General features: G+C 34.2%; 2 protein-coding genes across 2 annotated transcripts in view; one reads left to right on the top strand and one right to left on the bottom strand.

Annotated features, from left to right (window-relative positions):
- LOC149425130 (uncharacterized) overlaps positions 1-690 on the bottom strand; it is a 35,037-nt gene extending 34,347 nt beyond the window's left edge. Inside the window, exon 1 of the mRNA XM_089646632.1 lies at positions 579-690. Within this exon, the coding sequence (XP_089502758.1) occupies positions 579-690 (112 nt within the window). The remainder of the gene's footprint in view (positions 1-578) is intronic.
- Positions 1-15,193, top strand: part of LOC149425129 (uncharacterized) — a 397,457-nt gene extending 382,264 nt beyond the window's left edge. Inside the window, exons 3-5 of the mRNA XM_089649405.1 lie at positions 1,084-1,220; positions 9,048-9,224; positions 15,040-15,193. Coding sequence (XP_089505531.1) covers positions 1,084-1,220; positions 9,048-9,224; positions 15,040-15,161 — 436 coding nt within the window. The 3' untranslated portion in view covers positions 15,162-15,193. The remainder of the gene's footprint in view (positions 1-1,083; positions 1,221-9,047; positions 9,225-15,039) is intronic.
- Positions 15,194-17,527: the final 2,334 nt, after the last annotated feature.

Here is a 17,527-nt window from a genome sequence, read left to right as displayed (position 1 = left end):
AGTATGTTCCCCATTATTTTACTTATACCACGTTCCCCTCCCCTACCTCTCTCGCACAACTGACGCACTGTATTTAATAGCATAATTTTTATAACTGTCCTGATGATGGTACGGAGGTACCGAAATCGGTAGGCAATAATATTTATCAATAAAGTGACTTAAACCAAGTATTTTCATTTCATTTATCTTTCACCTACATTACTGAAAATCTTATCTACGCATAGCGGCGCCAAACACATAACTTGCATTGGCACCGCCACGCTTCTTTGATAGTACAACCAGTTTGGTTGCAGTTCATTGATGCCATATCTACCTTTGTTTCTGTTGTTATACTCACGGTTTCCTTACTTCTACAGAAATGAATACGTGAAAGTCTATACAGAGGGTCATTTTAAAAGATTCTAAAGTTATTATGAATATGGCGACACCAATTTTCACTCTTCTGTGAATTATTTGTATAGTGATCTATGCAGAACTCTGCTACGACAAAATCTTTTTTCTACAAACGGAGGACAGCACAGATTTCTGATTTGTCACGAACCTCAGATTTCACCATTTATTAATCGCCCACACTTTACCTCCCAAAGAATGTACCGTGGGTAGCGGGAAGCGAGTGCGTGGCCTTGAACCAGTAGAGATACCGAGCTGGTCGTTGGCTGAAGATCTGATCCTGGTAGCAAGTTGTGTCATCCCTTCCAGCGATGTTTTAGAGATCCTGATCAAGTCCAAGACCCAAAACCTGATACTGAACTGATGCGAGACGTATCGTATTTCAGTGAGGTTAACTAAAATCTACCAGAGCAATTTTTGTCTTACAAACCTAGCCTTGAGCAAGTTATATTGTTAAAAATGTTACATACTATTGTTTAGTTACTTTTCTTACCTAAAAGTCTATTCTGAGCTCACTTATATGAATTAATTTTACCTTATTAATACTGTTGTAAACTGGCCTAACGTGGGGCTGACATAAAAGGTCGAATTTCTTTTTTTCATTAGCACATGTATAAGTTTACCGAAGTTCCATTGGTTCGTATACCTGTTCTGTAAATTTAATAATAACCACTTTGTTTAATTTCCTTGCAGTACCGTTGCTGAAGGCATTCCAGTGGACAATCCTCACCTGGTGCTGCTCTTCTTCATGGCGCAACTATTCCTGAGGGAGCTGGCTAAGTGCCATCGACTGGTGCAACTAGTTCCCATGGACATGACGGGGTATTATGGTAAATTGAACAGATTTGTAACATTTGTTTTATTTTAGCACTCCATTTTGTAATATAATATCCGTAAGAACGGGAACTTTTCAAATATGGAACCGCTGGATGTATTGGGGAATTATTATCAAATTAAAAAATAATCTTTTCAAATCCGGTCAAGTGGTTAAGTAGATATAATACGCAATCTTTCATGTATTGTTCGGAGTTATGGGTGGTTTGGAGTAAAGTTTTGAGGTTAATTCTAGTAAATATGATGTGGTATTGTAAGATGAAAGTAAACCTTTAGAATTAAAAAAATAAAAGTGAGTAGTACTTTGAATGTCGGCGTAAAACCAGTCTCCCTTACTTCGGAAATCTGGAAACCTAATTTTATTCACCAATTTTATTTGTAAATTGTTTTAAGCTTTCATTTGATTCCTTTTCTCTAATAGTAATCCCTTTAAAGGTTCTGGTGTTTCTGTAAATATGCCAAGACTTCCACTGCAAGGCATTACAATTCCAGGCATAATCCAATGCATGAAGGTCATAGTTTGCATTTTGGCAAACGATTCGAGTTCAGCATTTGGAACCAAATCGGTCAAGAACTTTTGAATATAAAGAATCTTATAAGCTTTAAGTTAGGCTAAAGTTAAAACTTTAGGTTGGAAGTCAAACTTTAGGTTAGAGTTCAGTTTTTTCTCTTATCTCCTAAAACTGTAGAATTTCAATATTGGCAGCGAAAATTTTCGGCATAAGATACGAGTTCAGCTCCTCTTTAACTTTCCTGTTTTGGTACAGATTTTGAATCAAATCTGTGCAGAACTCTATAAATTGTGCATTTTCTTGTGTAGAAGTATCGTTACGGAATCATTTTACAAAATAATAGTTATTAATCAGTTTTGTTATTAGCTTAATGGCGTGAACATATTTATAATATTTGGATGAAATATGAAATTGTATGCTAGAGAGAAAGCATTATGTATTTTCATTGAAGGTAATAAGTCAACCTAAACCTTTGTTTCATATTTGCAGACGAAAGTATTATTAATTAAATCACTTCAGCCAACGCATAAATGTTAATTATATTATTATTATAGAAGCCTTGTCGAATGCCAAAGAAATTGTGAAATCTGAGTGGATTCATTGGCTTTAAGCCGTAGAAAGCAGTGTATATGGAATAAAGGTTCAAATCTTACTGAATTCATTGGCTTTAAGCCGGAGAAAACAGTTAATATGGAATAAAGGGTGAAATCTGAGTGGATTCATTGGAATTAGATGATTAAATGGATATTACAGAGAAAGATGGACGTTGAGATGTACTTGGCTATTCAGATCTATTCACGAAAAAACGGCTGAAGCCATTTCAGGCAATGTTTCGATTCAGAATGGTGGTCATTCACCAGGGCAATACTGACAGTATGCGCCATTCTGGAACGTGCCGAAAATATACTATAGGTACTACAGTGGTGTGCATTGCTCTGTGACCAAGGTTAGGGTGTGTGTAGTTTTTCAAGACCGGGTATAAGTTATTGTGCATTGTATTGTTGTGATTGTAGCGCCCTTCGTGGTAGCCGGACGCGCCCTCGTGTACTCCAACCGCTTTGTGTTATTTTTAGGATTTTCAAGGGAAATGAGGCAACATAACTTTGAAATTATTTTGTAAATCAGTCAATCAACATTTTAAGTTCACTAAAATATTAGTAATCCAAACTTTATAGTAATGTGATTAGAGTGCAGTATGTTAAAAATGAATAATCTAAAATTCTTCTTAAAATATTCGAAATTCGATGAAGTTGAACTTGGGACGAGGATCGGTAACTGTGGGTAAGCCAGATATTTTCAATGGAATTCTTGGAAACTCTGAAGGCCCTAAGAAATGTAATTTACTATCCCGCCCGTCGCCTTTTATTGCGGTCACAATGCACTACTAACACAATCACCTGGAACAAGATTACATGGAGATGAATGATGGCCTTGCCGAACGTCACAGCGGTGCTGCCAAGGTCTGTTATCTGTGTGAGGATGCTGTATCAGCGCTTGATTAGCAGCAGACACATACCTGGACGGATGACAAACCTCGTGCTGGCACTGTTGGTGGACACGGTGCACTCTCTCGATGCAGCAGCTGGTCCAGTTTCTTCACCATCTAGGATTCTTGTTGCAGAGTCTCCATCCTCTATCTTCGCCGAACGTCACAGCGGTGCTACCAAGGTCTGTTATCTATGAGAGGATATTGTGCCAGCGCTCTATTAGCAGCAGACACATACCTGGACAGATGACGAACCTCGTGCTGGCACTGTTGGTGGATGCGGTGCACTCTCTCGCTGCAACAGCTGGTCCAGTTTCCTCGCCACATAGGATTCTAGCTGCAGAGTCTCCATCTTCTATCTTCGTATCACCTGTTCCTGTACTTCATCACCTGTTCATGTACTTCATTTTATTTAACTTAATTTCACTTATTTTTGTAATATTTATATTTTGTAATACCTGCATCAACTGTAAAGCGCCCCTGAGGTGATATCTCACAAAAGCGGCGCTATACAAATTATCCAATAAATAAAATAATAATAAATTAAATATTAGACTATGACCATTTTATTATATTATTAAAAATTATAAATTTGTCAAGTGAAAAAAATATTTATCAACCTAGAATGATGGTAAAAAATAAATGTTATTGGAAAAAAGTTTTAAACAAAAAAATGTTATTTTACTAAATATTATGTATTTTCTTAGTTTTTCTTTAGATATTCGGAGAAAAATGATCCTGCTAAAAAGCGACTGCATGCGAACTTCCTGATAAAATATTAGTCATTCAGAATATATCGCGAACACGTGTTCTTTTGCTAATATCATAACGGAATGCTAAAGTATAAGTATGTCATTATCAATATCAGCATTTGTGTTTCGCTATCCTCAAAAAACATTTGCTTTTGACTGATACTTTGTTAGGAACTTTTTTAATTCATTCGTTATAGGCCCACAGTTACATTTTTAACAGGAAAACGAATAATTTCAATTTTTTAATAAACTAACAGTATTTCATATTAGTAAGTTTTCTTCGTGTACGCGCAGCTTTTCGGCCTTCATGGATTGTACGCCACTGCTATAGACATATTACCGTATTTTTTGTGAAATAACTAATGATTTCAATCCATTATATGCACGACCCGGAGTTGAAACCTTTTAAGCCTCATTTTCCTCGATCTTCATAATTTTCTAAAGATTTTTAGGAAACCCATTTAATAGATAAGCTTTGTTATTGAATGCGTCTATTTTAGCAAGATCATTAAGTTGTATTTTGAAACTAATATCTTCAAGTATATTTCCCATTGAATGTGTAAAATAGGCAATCACATTTAATGTGTTTGCTGAAACAAAATTTTGCATATTATTTGTACCATTAATGATTCGACGCCTCTATCAGAAGGTTATATAACGTATAATTAGTGACATTATTTTACACACGGCATATAATAACATGCATGCACGTAGGTGTACCTATATTATTCGGATGGTGATAAGCTTAAGGCTTCTCATAAGGGTAAACATATTTGTTTAGGCCTTCAGATCGAGCACAATGAAGCCATTGTGTAACAGGCCATAGATCCGCCTGTAGCAGGCCTACGGAAGGCCTGCGTATATTATGAACGTCCACATATTATGGCTGTTTGCATAATAAGGGGAGGAAGCAATTAAGTGAGATTTTAGTTCTTTTCGGGATTAAAAAGTTTATCAACAGGGGTCGGTAATGACACGACTTTGGGGTCGTTTATCATACTGCCACGTCCTAATCTGGCGAAGGGTCTACGTTAATGACAAGCGTTTATATTAAACAGGTTTGTTTTAGTTTAAAAAAACATGGCATATATTTTTACGAAAGACAGGACATTAAGCGTACCTTGCTGATGTCATTATACAATTATTATGATAAATTAATGCTAAAGATAGAATGTTGGTAATGAAGCAACTAGAGAAAACAGTAACAAGAGTTAAAAGGGAAGAGAGATAAAATTTTCGGCCCGACAATCAAAATAACTTAAATAAAAACATTTTTCTTGCGGTTACAAACAATATATAGGTTTCAATTTAACAGTATTTAGAGTCACATATAGGTTTGCATATATTTAACAAAAATATTTTATTATATTTTAAATATTTTAAATATTTTATTAAATATTTTATTATATTGATTCGAGATTCTTCCGTTGAAAGTGAATTGAATTAAATTTAATTAAATACATTTTTTTTTTAAATAATATTTATATTTATTACAAAAATATAATAATTTTATAATTATATTTATATTTATATTTTTTTTATTGTTTAATTTTTTTTTGAATTTCTTAATAATGCAGTCCAATTCAGTCGGGAGATTATTGTAATTTTGTATGGCTTAGTAAATAAATGGTTTTTCATGTGTCTATATATTTCATGTTCTTAATTACTCCAACCAAACCCAGATTTTTTTGTTCCCTTTTAGGGAAAAATGTACATATATATAATAATAAATATTATAGCTCTGACGTGATTTTCAATTTACTTCCCTCGGTAAAATAAATAATACGAGAAGATGAGAACTCACGTACACAAGATTTATTTCTACCATTCAGATTCTTTCCCCGGAGAAAAAGATCTGCACCTCAGGTGCCATAATCGCCCGCACAGAAAAGCTCCCTGTTGAGAGAGACGAATCACGTCGTTACAAAAGAGGACAGTAAAATAAGCTGTGTGGATAGTAGCACGTTCGCAACTTGTGAAACTGGTAACGGCATGAAAACTGCATGCAGACGGCGAATTACTGCATATAAACGAGCGGCCCAAAATAAACACAACTTCGATGACTGGAAGGTTGTGAAGATTCTTTCAAAATATTATGTTCGATTTATTTTTTTATGGTGTAATTTTTTAAAAATTCTCAACGTACTATTTCCACTCGAGATTTTCGCGTTTTCGGTTTTCGGTTCATTCGTTTTAATTAATTTTCATATATACCAGTATATTTTTAAATGAACGAGAAACATTCCCGGGTTAAGAATAGCCTACAATATTTGAAAATCTACTACCATCACAGTAAGCGGAGAATGTTGCTTATGTTGTGATGGAGGACTTAGCCAGCCGAGGAATTGAACGCACTACGCCTAGGTGGGACCCAAACGCAATGTCAGCCACCGACCGGGCGAAGTGATGAGTTCAATAGATTTTTAAATGGTGAAGCGTGAACATGTTTTATTGTTGCTGTTAATGGAAACTAAATTAGACACAGTATCTATTGTGAAAATCTTAGAGAGAATGAAAAGTTTTAGAGAGGCGGATAAAATACAAATTAAATACGTTAAAAAAAATATGACAAATATATTTTTTTTGTTTTATTAATCTTAATCATATTATTGTCTACAACTTTTTTCTTCAAAGCGCAAACCTCAACATTGTTGTACTGTTTCTTACTAGAAGATTGTGTTGATCTATATATTTTATTTTCAATTCTCATCTAATGGGTGCACAATAATATAGTATTATTATTTTTTTTTAAAGAAAGACAAACATTCCCGGGTTAAGAATAACCTGACAATATTTTAAAATCTCCTACTACCACCACAGTAAGCTGAAAATGTGGCTTGTGTTGTGATGGAGGACTTAGCCAGCCGAGGAATTGAACACACTACGCCTGAGTGGGACCCAAGCGCGATGTCAACTCGGCCACCGACCGATCGATATTATAGCATAATATTAACAAAGACCGTAAGAATAATTCAAGAACTCTAAATATTTCCTCTATCGTTAACATAATATAATGATAGCTTTAACCCATCACATCGCATGGATGATGAAACTGCGAAACTTGAAGCCTGCGACAGATCACGCTTTAAGCGCGCTATATTTTCATATCGCTCGCAATGCATTCCCATTGGTAGTGTATGGCAAGCAATATGCTAGAATAGACTAAGCCATGATGCGTATAGCTTAATGTGTCGCCTACCTTAAGCTCTAACGAAGCCATTTATATTATTTATTGAGAATTGTTTAAAGTAAGAAGTTATTTGAGAGGTCATAGAGTGAATCCGGAAAATAATTAACTATATTCGAAAGGACGTTAAACTTATTCGCCTCATCAAACGAAGCCAAATTATGATTGAAGAGAAAAAATTGGTACCACCTACGGAGCTCGTCGGCCTTTCAGAAAATTAGCTATGGGCCTGTAGTAGCGGGTAACCCTATTTATAGTCTTATGGGGATTAATGATTATATTATCGTGGGCTTTTTAATGTTTTTATTTAAATAATTAGTCATAGGTCTTCTGTTTTTAATGTAAACCTCAACTACCCACATAGTAATATGAAATTAACTAATGCAGAAATCTGATTATGTTTATGAAACAGCAAAAACTCCCTTACGGTGCGTACTGACATCACAATATTTGCGCAGCAATATCAATTAGGTTATTTTGTAAGAGAGTGAGGAAGGGAAGGAGATGGGAAGAGGAATGTGGATAAGTTGTTACCTGGATATTCAGATTTGTTCACCAAAAACGGCTAAAGCCATTTCAAGCTTAGATTCTGAATGCTGATTAATTTTTCTACTGAGAGTATCTACGACACTTTTAGGTATGTTGTAAGGTTGAAGGGAGGGGGGAGAAATGGGAAGTGGAAGATTGGAAGATTTTGAAGGGGTCCCCTTTTACCTCGCAGTAGTCCGACAAATCAGTACACCACTACACAATAAAGAATATCTTAATGATTCTAGGGTAATATTATAATGTTTATCGAAAACATATCAACCAAAAATTTTAGAATTTGTTTGAATTCAGAGTGTTTTCCATGTTCTGTTGCCAGCACGAAATATGTAAGATGGCTTATTGGATAATAATTTTATTTTTGTCGCAACATGTTTGGTTGCTTGTATCATAATATTATGAGATGTCGATATTTTCGTTCACGTGCCCGAGATATGACACTGACAGTGAGAACTCTAAGTGGATTCTCCCAGAAAATAAAAAAGCTTCGTGTTCAAGGATACTGATGTAAATATTCAAAAGGGTGCGCTGTACACTGTAGTACCTGTACAGCCCAACTGGAGAAAATAAGATAGAATATCGACCACGGAATTTCTTAAATGATTGTAGTATTTTTTTGCCATATAAAAATAAATTCTCGAGAAGCATGATAATAATTATATTTATATATATTTTTATGAACTTTTTACGTTACAATTTTTCTCTCGACCACCATACTAAGCTCGTGAACGGAAAAAAAAGAGTACGGCTGATTTATTAAAATATGATAAAAACGTGATGGCACGCCATTTCCTAACAAACTGTCTGAACACGTGTTCAATAAATATTAAGGCGAAATGAGAAATTATCTGCATTCTAATGAACGCGTGTTCCGAAATCCAAATATTCGTGTTTTACCTATAGTTTGTTAGGAAACCTGTCAGTTTATTCGTTAAATTGAAAATCCAACGCAACTCAGTGGTCCTGAGCACCTGACCAGATATGGATGTGCGGGTTTAATTTTATTTTTTTTAAATTTTGGGGCATTTATTTTTACTCGGGAGATATCTTCAATTTGTATGGATATTTCAGGCGAGTAATTAATGCTTATAATAATTTGTTTTCCTTTGTGCTAAGCATTAAAACCTTGTCTTATAAACATTAGTTTATCGTTAAAAAATAATATCTAGGATTTGTTAGAATGTGACTTCAGCTTTAGTCATCATTTTGCTAACTCTGTGAACAAAACTGTTTAAAGAGTAAGTACCTACTAAGCCCAAGAACTTGTCTTTTGCAAACCTCGTAAGGTCTTGTCTGACAAACGGCAAGTGCACTAACACTCTAAATCCATTTTGTTTCAGAAAATCGGGCCGGACCATCAAACTTGGGGAACGTAATTAGCCAAATCCTGCTCTGCAAGACGATAACGCCGGACTTCAATCAGGAGGAGCTGTGCAGCATCACAAAGGACTCGCAAGAAATAACCAGAATTCTCACAGATTTACAGGAATACATGCCCCAACAAGAAAACCATTTAGGTAAGACTGAAATTTCAATTAGTATTTATTAAAATTAAAAATACACACATACTCGTATATAACACTTTAAACAACAAAACAAATCCTGTAGCAAACTCATCAACTTCGCGTGTTCTCCAAACATTCAATAACCTTTGTACCAACTCAACTCGCGACATATTTTTCGACTCCCTACCACCTTTTAACCTTTTCATAACGTGTTTATAATTGAAATACATAGATTTTTTTTTAAATCTCACTATCTAGAGGGTTTTGGAGTTTGGCAAAAATGACTTGTAAAAGCATTTGACAAAGTTAACCTTAAATTCTTATTTAAAAATTACAAATTCGGAATAGAGGGTAAGTTATTGGAATGGATTGAGAGCTTTAACTAATAGAATTCTTTTTAAAAAGTGGGGTACCTCAGGGGCTCCATTTATACCCAATACTTTTTTTTTAATCTTTTTATTCGTGATATTGTTACTGTACGAGTATTTGATAAAAAATATGTTGCTTTGCGCAGACGATCTAAAACTACTTTTGGCCGTATTCACATTATTTTTTAAAAATAATTTACGAGATTGGTGTGTATCTAACCAACTTCTTCTACACTTTAGTAAATGCCACATCATAAGATTTTTCAGAAATAATCAATTTTCAACTGTCAACATAAAAATGATAATGTTTCCCTTGCCTCCGCCATTAAAATTAATGATCTTGGCATTTTTTATTCCAAATTTAATTTTCTTTCACACATCAATATAGTAACAAATAGGATTAAAATGCTTGGCTCAATTTTCCGTACTGGCAGAGACAAAATCTCATGTTGTTCGAAGTTAATTCGAATATAATTCAATTATTGAAGACAATATTAGCGATTCCTAAACGAAAATCTGAAACAGAAAAATCAGAAAAGGATACGGTCACATCTAGGACCGATCTGTGTCCCGAAAAGACAAGGGTCCTGGGTTCGTGTCCTAGATGTAACCGTATCCTTTTCTGATTTTTCTGTTTCAGATTTTCGTTTAGAAATCGCTAATATTGTCTTCAATAATTAAATATTACAATTTGAGGTTTTACTCAATAAATTTATTCCGAAAAACGAATATGATTCTTATATATGGTCCCTTCACTTTAAAATCCACCTTGATTCCATTGAAAATATTCAGCATCATACATTTCTATGATATATTAACTATAAACTCGGTCCACCCATAGAAACCACAAATTACAAACACTTACGACTCGTTTTTGTGTAAGTCGGCTCGTATGTGGAACGAGCTACCGGCATCTGTTTTTCCTCCCTCCTATAATCCGAGCCTCTTCAAGGCCCGCATTAACAAATCCCTTCCTACAGCCCCTACCTTACTCCGCCTCACAACGCCGCCCAACCGGGTGGTGACATAGTTCCCCTGTCTGTGCACTGCACAGGCAGGGACACTCTTGTGAGGTGTCACATAAAAAAAAATAAAAAAAAAACACATTGATTTTTTAAATTGTTAATTTAAGTTAACACTTACAAAAAATTCATTTTTTTTAAATTGTTAATTTTATTAAAACCTGATTTACTTAAACTAATTACATTCCATATAAGAAGATACTTTAAAGAAAGATAGAAATACTTCAAAAATGTTTTTTGTTTTTAATTGCAACAACAATATCAGTACTGAGTCATACAGATAAATGCTTGTACCTAGATTTCATGTAGTTTGCAATACTTTCTCAGAAATATTAGATTTTTTCAACTGCACGGAATTAAATTAAAAGAAGGATATAAAAAATACCTCATAAATATATATTAAGGTTCTCTTTCATTATTCTTTTGCACGTGTTCAATTATTCAATTTCGTTAACTAATTTTACTTATTAAATGATGTTCCACTAAATCATTATTGAGGTGATTTTGAACTAAAACGGCGCTATACAAATCATCCAAATAGTATTATTATTTTTTTATTAGACCAGTCAGTGGCTGAGTTGACATCGCGTTTGGGTCCCACCCAGGTGTCTTGAGTTCAATTCCTTCACTGGCTAAGCCCTTCATCATAGCAAAAGCAGCATTTTCCATTCACTTTGGTGGTAGTATGAGATTTTAAAATATTGTCAGGTTATTCGTAACCCAGGAATGATTGTCTTTCTTTAAATATATACTGTCACATGATTGTAAAATCCTTTATGGGTGCATAATATAAATTAATACATACATAACTATCACCACAAGATGGGTAATTTAAAATTTATAAAATTTAATGGTACTTTAACAAGTTACTGGCCTTATCGACATGGAATATATTTGGTAGGTGCTTCAGCTTTGTTTGTACTTAGTAACACCGGCACAACGGTGGCACCGCAGAATTGATCCGAGAAAAGTTGACTGTTCGACTGTAGCCTGAACAATCGTAAAGCCCTTAACTCCTTTTTCGGGTGTTAGATCTCCGTTGTATTAGAAATGTCTTTGTTTTAGGATTGAAATTCCTTGTTGAATTCGCTCAACCTTTTTCATGAGCTTTGAACGGCGCGCGTTCTAAAGAACCTGCACATTAATGTAATCTAATCAATGAAGGAACACATTTACCAAAAATATTGCGTTTTTATAAAACATCGATATCTTTTGGATAAAATTATTACTAATTTATTTTATGCGGTTTATTTTTATTAGCTACATCTCAAACACGCTAGTGCGTGCAAATGAATACTTTTGTTCAGAAAACCAGTTCATATTTCGTCAATAATATCACGTGGGTACACAGAGCATACACACAAGTGAAAACATTACCCGAAATAATACAATAACTGTTGATTGTTTGATAATACATTCAAAATTACAAACTTTATTTCATTGTTTTCCTAACATTGATGTAAATTTTCATAACCTTACTATACATATCGAATTGTAGAGTGAAGTTAAAACAAAATACAAAATTTAAAATTTATAACGTCAAAGATTCACCGAAGACAGTGTAGAACAAGCCAGCTCGGCAAGAATCATATACGATATTAACAAATCGATTATTGGAACACGTTAAGGGATATTTTAGTATTTCATTATTGGCCGGTTGTTTCACAAAACTGAAATAAGAAAAGAACTTAAATAGAACCTTCACAGAACTTGAAAATCATCATTGAAATTTGATTCGTTCTTCCCGGGTTGTGACTAATTATTAAATACTTAGGACGGGTTATTTCACTACTTTGACCTACTTTAGACCTAGTTTGGATAATATTGTTTCTATTGATAAATTAAATTTTGTAAGAGTACATGGTGTTTTTCTTGATAATTAAAAAAACATCTAAATAAAATAGACATTTATCACAGTCTATCCCAGGTGAATTTTGTGTTCAAATGAAAGAATATCTTATTGTTAAATATAATTTATAAACCGCGACTTGTACCCTAATGCACCCCAGTACATCTTTTTCTTTGTTCAGAAACTAGTTTTGTATAGGTTATTTTATTTTTTAACTATTTGAAATGTTCTTATTTCCACTTTTTTATGTTTTAAGTACTTCCAAATAATATGCAAATGTTATTGATTGAGGAAATTTATTGATGGTATTCGTATTTTAAGTACAATTTATAAATAAGTTCAATAATATCATAATTTGATTGACTATTTCATTTAGATACTGTAATAAATAAGGTAGTGCGAGTGCATTTTAAGCGAAAGCTTCTAAATTTGTGATTCAAGAAAATAAAATAAAATTGTGTGTCTATATGTAATTTTTTTTTTTCATTACTAATTTCTGCCTACTTATACAGTTATACTCTTCTAGATGATAAATTTGTAGCTTGGAATCATTTCAATTGCATATTTACAATGATTTCCCATTCACAATAACTTAGTTCTAAAACAATATTCATTTACATTCATAAATACAAAACACAATAAATAATAACTAACACATATATTTGAAACACTTGATTTCAGGGTCAAAAACATATCCAATAAGCAACAACAACATTTGGGCAAAAAAGCTTCATGTACTGTGGTACTAAATTCTACAACAAAATTACACTCCCATTCAAATATCACAAAAATATTTTAACATTTAAATACCAAATAAAAGGCTAGATACGAAACATATGGAAATCAGAAATAGATAATATACTGACACCAAATACAGACTGAAACCGAAACAACTCTACTGAACAAAAAAATACTTTGTAAAATATTTATAATAACTTCAGAAAAAACACTATTCAATATATTTATAATTACTTTACATTATCCATACTACTCAATTTTAACCCTATCAAGTGAAATCCTCAGCACGTCAGATCTTAGTGAAGATATAATTATATATATTTCTTACAAAAAAGGATTAAAACACTTATTATTATAAAACAAACTTTAAGTGCTTTCAAAAATCATAATTAACGCTGTATATCATAAAAAACTAACGTAAATGCTGTTAAATTACGATACATTATAAATGCCCATTTAATGTGCTATAAAAGACAATTAAGCTATTTCGTCCAGCTGGCTTGTTCTGGACGGTCCACTGTGCGATTGTCTCAGTATTCATTAAATTAAAATATTTTGTCAAGCTGGCTTGTTCTATACGGTCCACTGTGCGATTGTGTCAGTATTCATTAAATTAAAATATTTTGTCAAGCTGGCTTGTTCTATACGGTCGACTGTGCGATTGTGTCAGTATTCATTAAATTAAAATATTTTGTCAAGCTGTCTTGTTCTATACGGTCCACTGTACGATTGTATCAGTATTCATTAAATTAGAATATTTTGTCAAATTGGCTTGTTCTGTACGGTCCACTGTGCGGTTGTGTCATTATTCATTAAATTAGAATTTGTTTTCAGAAATTTTAAATTTAGCATCATTAATATTAAAATGAGTAAAAACGTTTTTCATGTGAATACTACATTGCTCTTACTGTCCCATCTACTCCCAACTCTCCGAAGCCAGTTGGAACATAATATCCCAAATTGTTGTATGTTATGAGGCTGAAAGGAATGGAAAGGGGATGGAGAGGAGAAGGTTGGGGAATACCTGGCTATTCAGATATGGTCATCAAACACGGCTAAAGCGATTTTAAGCAAGGTTTTGATACTGAATCTTGGTCTTTCAACAGGGTGATTATTGATTTGAGAGTATCTGCCACTCTTATAACTACCGATACACACAGAGTTTTTGATATTATTTAGCACTATAATAAAAATATATAAGGAGGTATCGTCCTCATCTAATTCTTGAGGAGTCAGCCGCGTTTTCCAGGATTTTCTCACTGGAAAGTCGTAGAACTTCCGCAAGGTACTATTTTTAGAAAACATAGCCACCTCCATGATAGAATGCCCGGAACCTCTTAATTTTAATTAAGATTGCCCATCAGACACACGAAACATTCAATTAAAAGTACCCATCAGAAAAACGACACATTCAATTAGAGTGCCCATCAGACACACTACACATTCAATTAAGAGTGCCCATCTGACATACGAAACATTCAATTAAAAGCACCCATCAGACAAACGACACATTCAATTAGAGTGCCCATCAGACACACTACACATTCAATTTAGAGTGCCCATCAGACATACGAAACATTCAATTAAAAGTACCCATCAGACAAACGACACATTCAATTAGAGTGCCCATCAGACACACGACACATTCAAAAGAGTGCCCACCATCCCATCCCATAGGCTAATGTAACCATTTTATATTCACAAAATTATAAGATACATAAATATATTATAATTATTGGTTTTCTAAATAAATATCATGTTTCCTTTGGCATATCAAGATCAAGAATCAAAAAAATTACATCTCCAATCCTTACTTCAATCAAAGTTTCACATAGTTTTCATATTTACAGAAAAAAATGTGGCGCTCACCGGTGACGACGCGAACGCCCTCTGGGCCGGAAAGGCTCGGCGGGGTTCCCTGTACAAGAACATGGGGCTCCTGTGCTGCATGTCTCGCCCCAACTACCTCTGAGGGTCCCTGGACTGGGGGCAGGCCCGCCCTGGCCCCCGCGAGGGCGGAGCACCCTGGCGGGGGGCCCTCGAGTGCCGCTCTTAGACAGTGAACCGGTGAAGTAGAGACTAATAATTTTATTGTGAACAGTAATAAAATGAATGTAAAGTGCTCCTTCAACAATATTATGTTTTGTGATTCGAGACATCATGCTTGCGAGGCGAGAATAGTTGCTTGGGAGTCATGAAAATGTTAAACTACTATGAAAATCTCTATGCAATTCTCAAATGATTTCTAGAGTTCATTAAAACAAATGATAAATATTCACATTTTAAACTATCATAAAAACTTGACAATCTATAGTCTATTTTTGGGAGAACTGCCTGGGATACAAGATTAATTTTTACACTTCGTCTTACGTAGGCAAAGCCATTCGAACGCGTTTGTAACACGGTTTAAAGCGATATAAAGCAAAGCGGAAACGTTGTTCTACGTGCCAACATGTAAATTTTCGACAACCTATTTCTGTAGAAGAAAGTTTTGTGTGACTTTAAGGTGCGAAATTAAAAATAAATATGTTATATTTTATGAAATCAAAAAGGATTAAAAACTCAAAATGAAGCAAAGTACTCAATGGACAATCTTGTTCAAATCGAGTCGGTGTAGACTGTAGACTGGGCAGTTCTCTCGAAAAATGGAATTTAATAATACATTCTTGAAAACTAATATTGAACATTGAGATTTCCATAAAGATATCTTATTTGTTCGGCAGTAATAGCTGACCACTTCTTCAATATAATTACCGTCAAGGTTCAGTCATATTATTAATATTGGAGTAGTTCATGTAAAAAAACATTTTATCGTAGTTTTTTAAGTCAAAAGATTTAACCGCATACTAAATAAAAATGGCTAAAAACCAATGAAAAATACATATGGAAAGAAAAGTGCTTTAGTTTGAATAAATTAGATGATATGTTGATTCTAGGTGGCAGTGATGGGTTGTGACTTTTCCAGGTATTGCTGAGTTTTCAGATTCTCAACTTACAAATAGATTCCTAAACGCTTTCCGATGACTTCAAAAATAATATCATCCAATAATAAATGTAAACATTCTTCTTCGTTGTAAAGCATCCAACTGGAACTTTTTTTCTGAAAATAACAAATATCTGAAAAAATCATGACAAATAATGTAGGAATGTATGAGTACTTGTGTACATGTAGGAATGTACGAGTACTTATGTACATGTAGGCCTAGGTATCTTTTATTAAGTAGAAAAGTGTTCTAAATAATCTGACACCAAAAATATTAAATTTTCACTAAAATAAGCTTAAATTTAGCCATATTTCAAAATTTTATTTCGTGAAAACGTGTTATAGTAATAATTTTATTTAATAATCAACAATAAATTATATTTTTCTCTAAAATTGCTGGCAGACTGGTGCCGGGTGTCGGGCGGTAACCGGTCAGTTATAAGAGGTGACACATTGATCCGACAGCTGGGCGGTTTTCGCCGTGGATATCACGTTTCCCCAGTATTATCTGGCTACTGTAATACGAGCATAAACCTAAAAAGCCCAAGTCCGTGAGTACGATTGTGAGAGATGAGTCGTTCACAAATTCGAATGCGTATCATGGAATTGGAATACCTATTGAATGTTATTTCTAACAGAATAAAATATTAAAGCTACGTACTTGAGAGTAACGATCCCTTCCGATAAGAAACTAATACAAATTAAAAAATAATGTAAGCTTCAAAGAAGAATTGATAAAATTTACTGGTCTGAAAAAATATTATTCTGTTACCTATTCGGCTGTTGTAATTTATTATAGTCTAACACACGTAATTTATTATTGATAAAAAAGAATGCCATTTAATCATTTTGAATAATTTATACTTTGAAGCAATTTACTGTTACCAAATTAAATTCTATTTTGTCAGCGCGCGACAGTTGATTTTTTAAGGCGACTCGGCACGTCTTTCTGACGCGCCGCGTCGTTGAACGGGCCCGGCGCGGCGCTGACTATGCTCCCGGTTTGCATAGTGGCAGGACCATAAATAAACCACTCAGGGCCCGTTCCCACTTCCGTTTTAAAAACGGAGGCGGGTCCCGTTTTAAAAACGGATGCCCTAGTGGCTTTAGTGGATGTATGGAGCTGTTCACACTTGTCCGACACGATTTGAAAACGGATCCGACAATTTTTGTCGGATGGATCGCCAGCGTCACGGTCCCGTGCCGGGGCTGGTGTAAGTGTGCCACATAGATGTGCCACCTTGCGTATATTGCCATACACAAAATAGACACCGGCTGAAGAAAACCGACTGGTAAAGCCGTCCAGTCTGCCAGCATCCTTACGTTATAATACATTGATTTAAAATGTAGTATGA

Source organism: Hesperophylax consimilis, chromosome 3 (genome assembly GCF_061612785.1).
Source record: "Hesperophylax consimilis isolate HC1 chromosome 3, BYU_Hcon_1.0, whole genome shotgun sequence".
NCBI lineage: Eukaryota > Metazoa > Arthropoda > Insecta > Trichoptera > Limnephilidae > Hesperophylax > Hesperophylax consimilis.
Note: the sequence above shows the minus strand (reverse complement) of the source record. Positions and strands in the feature narration are given on the sequence as shown.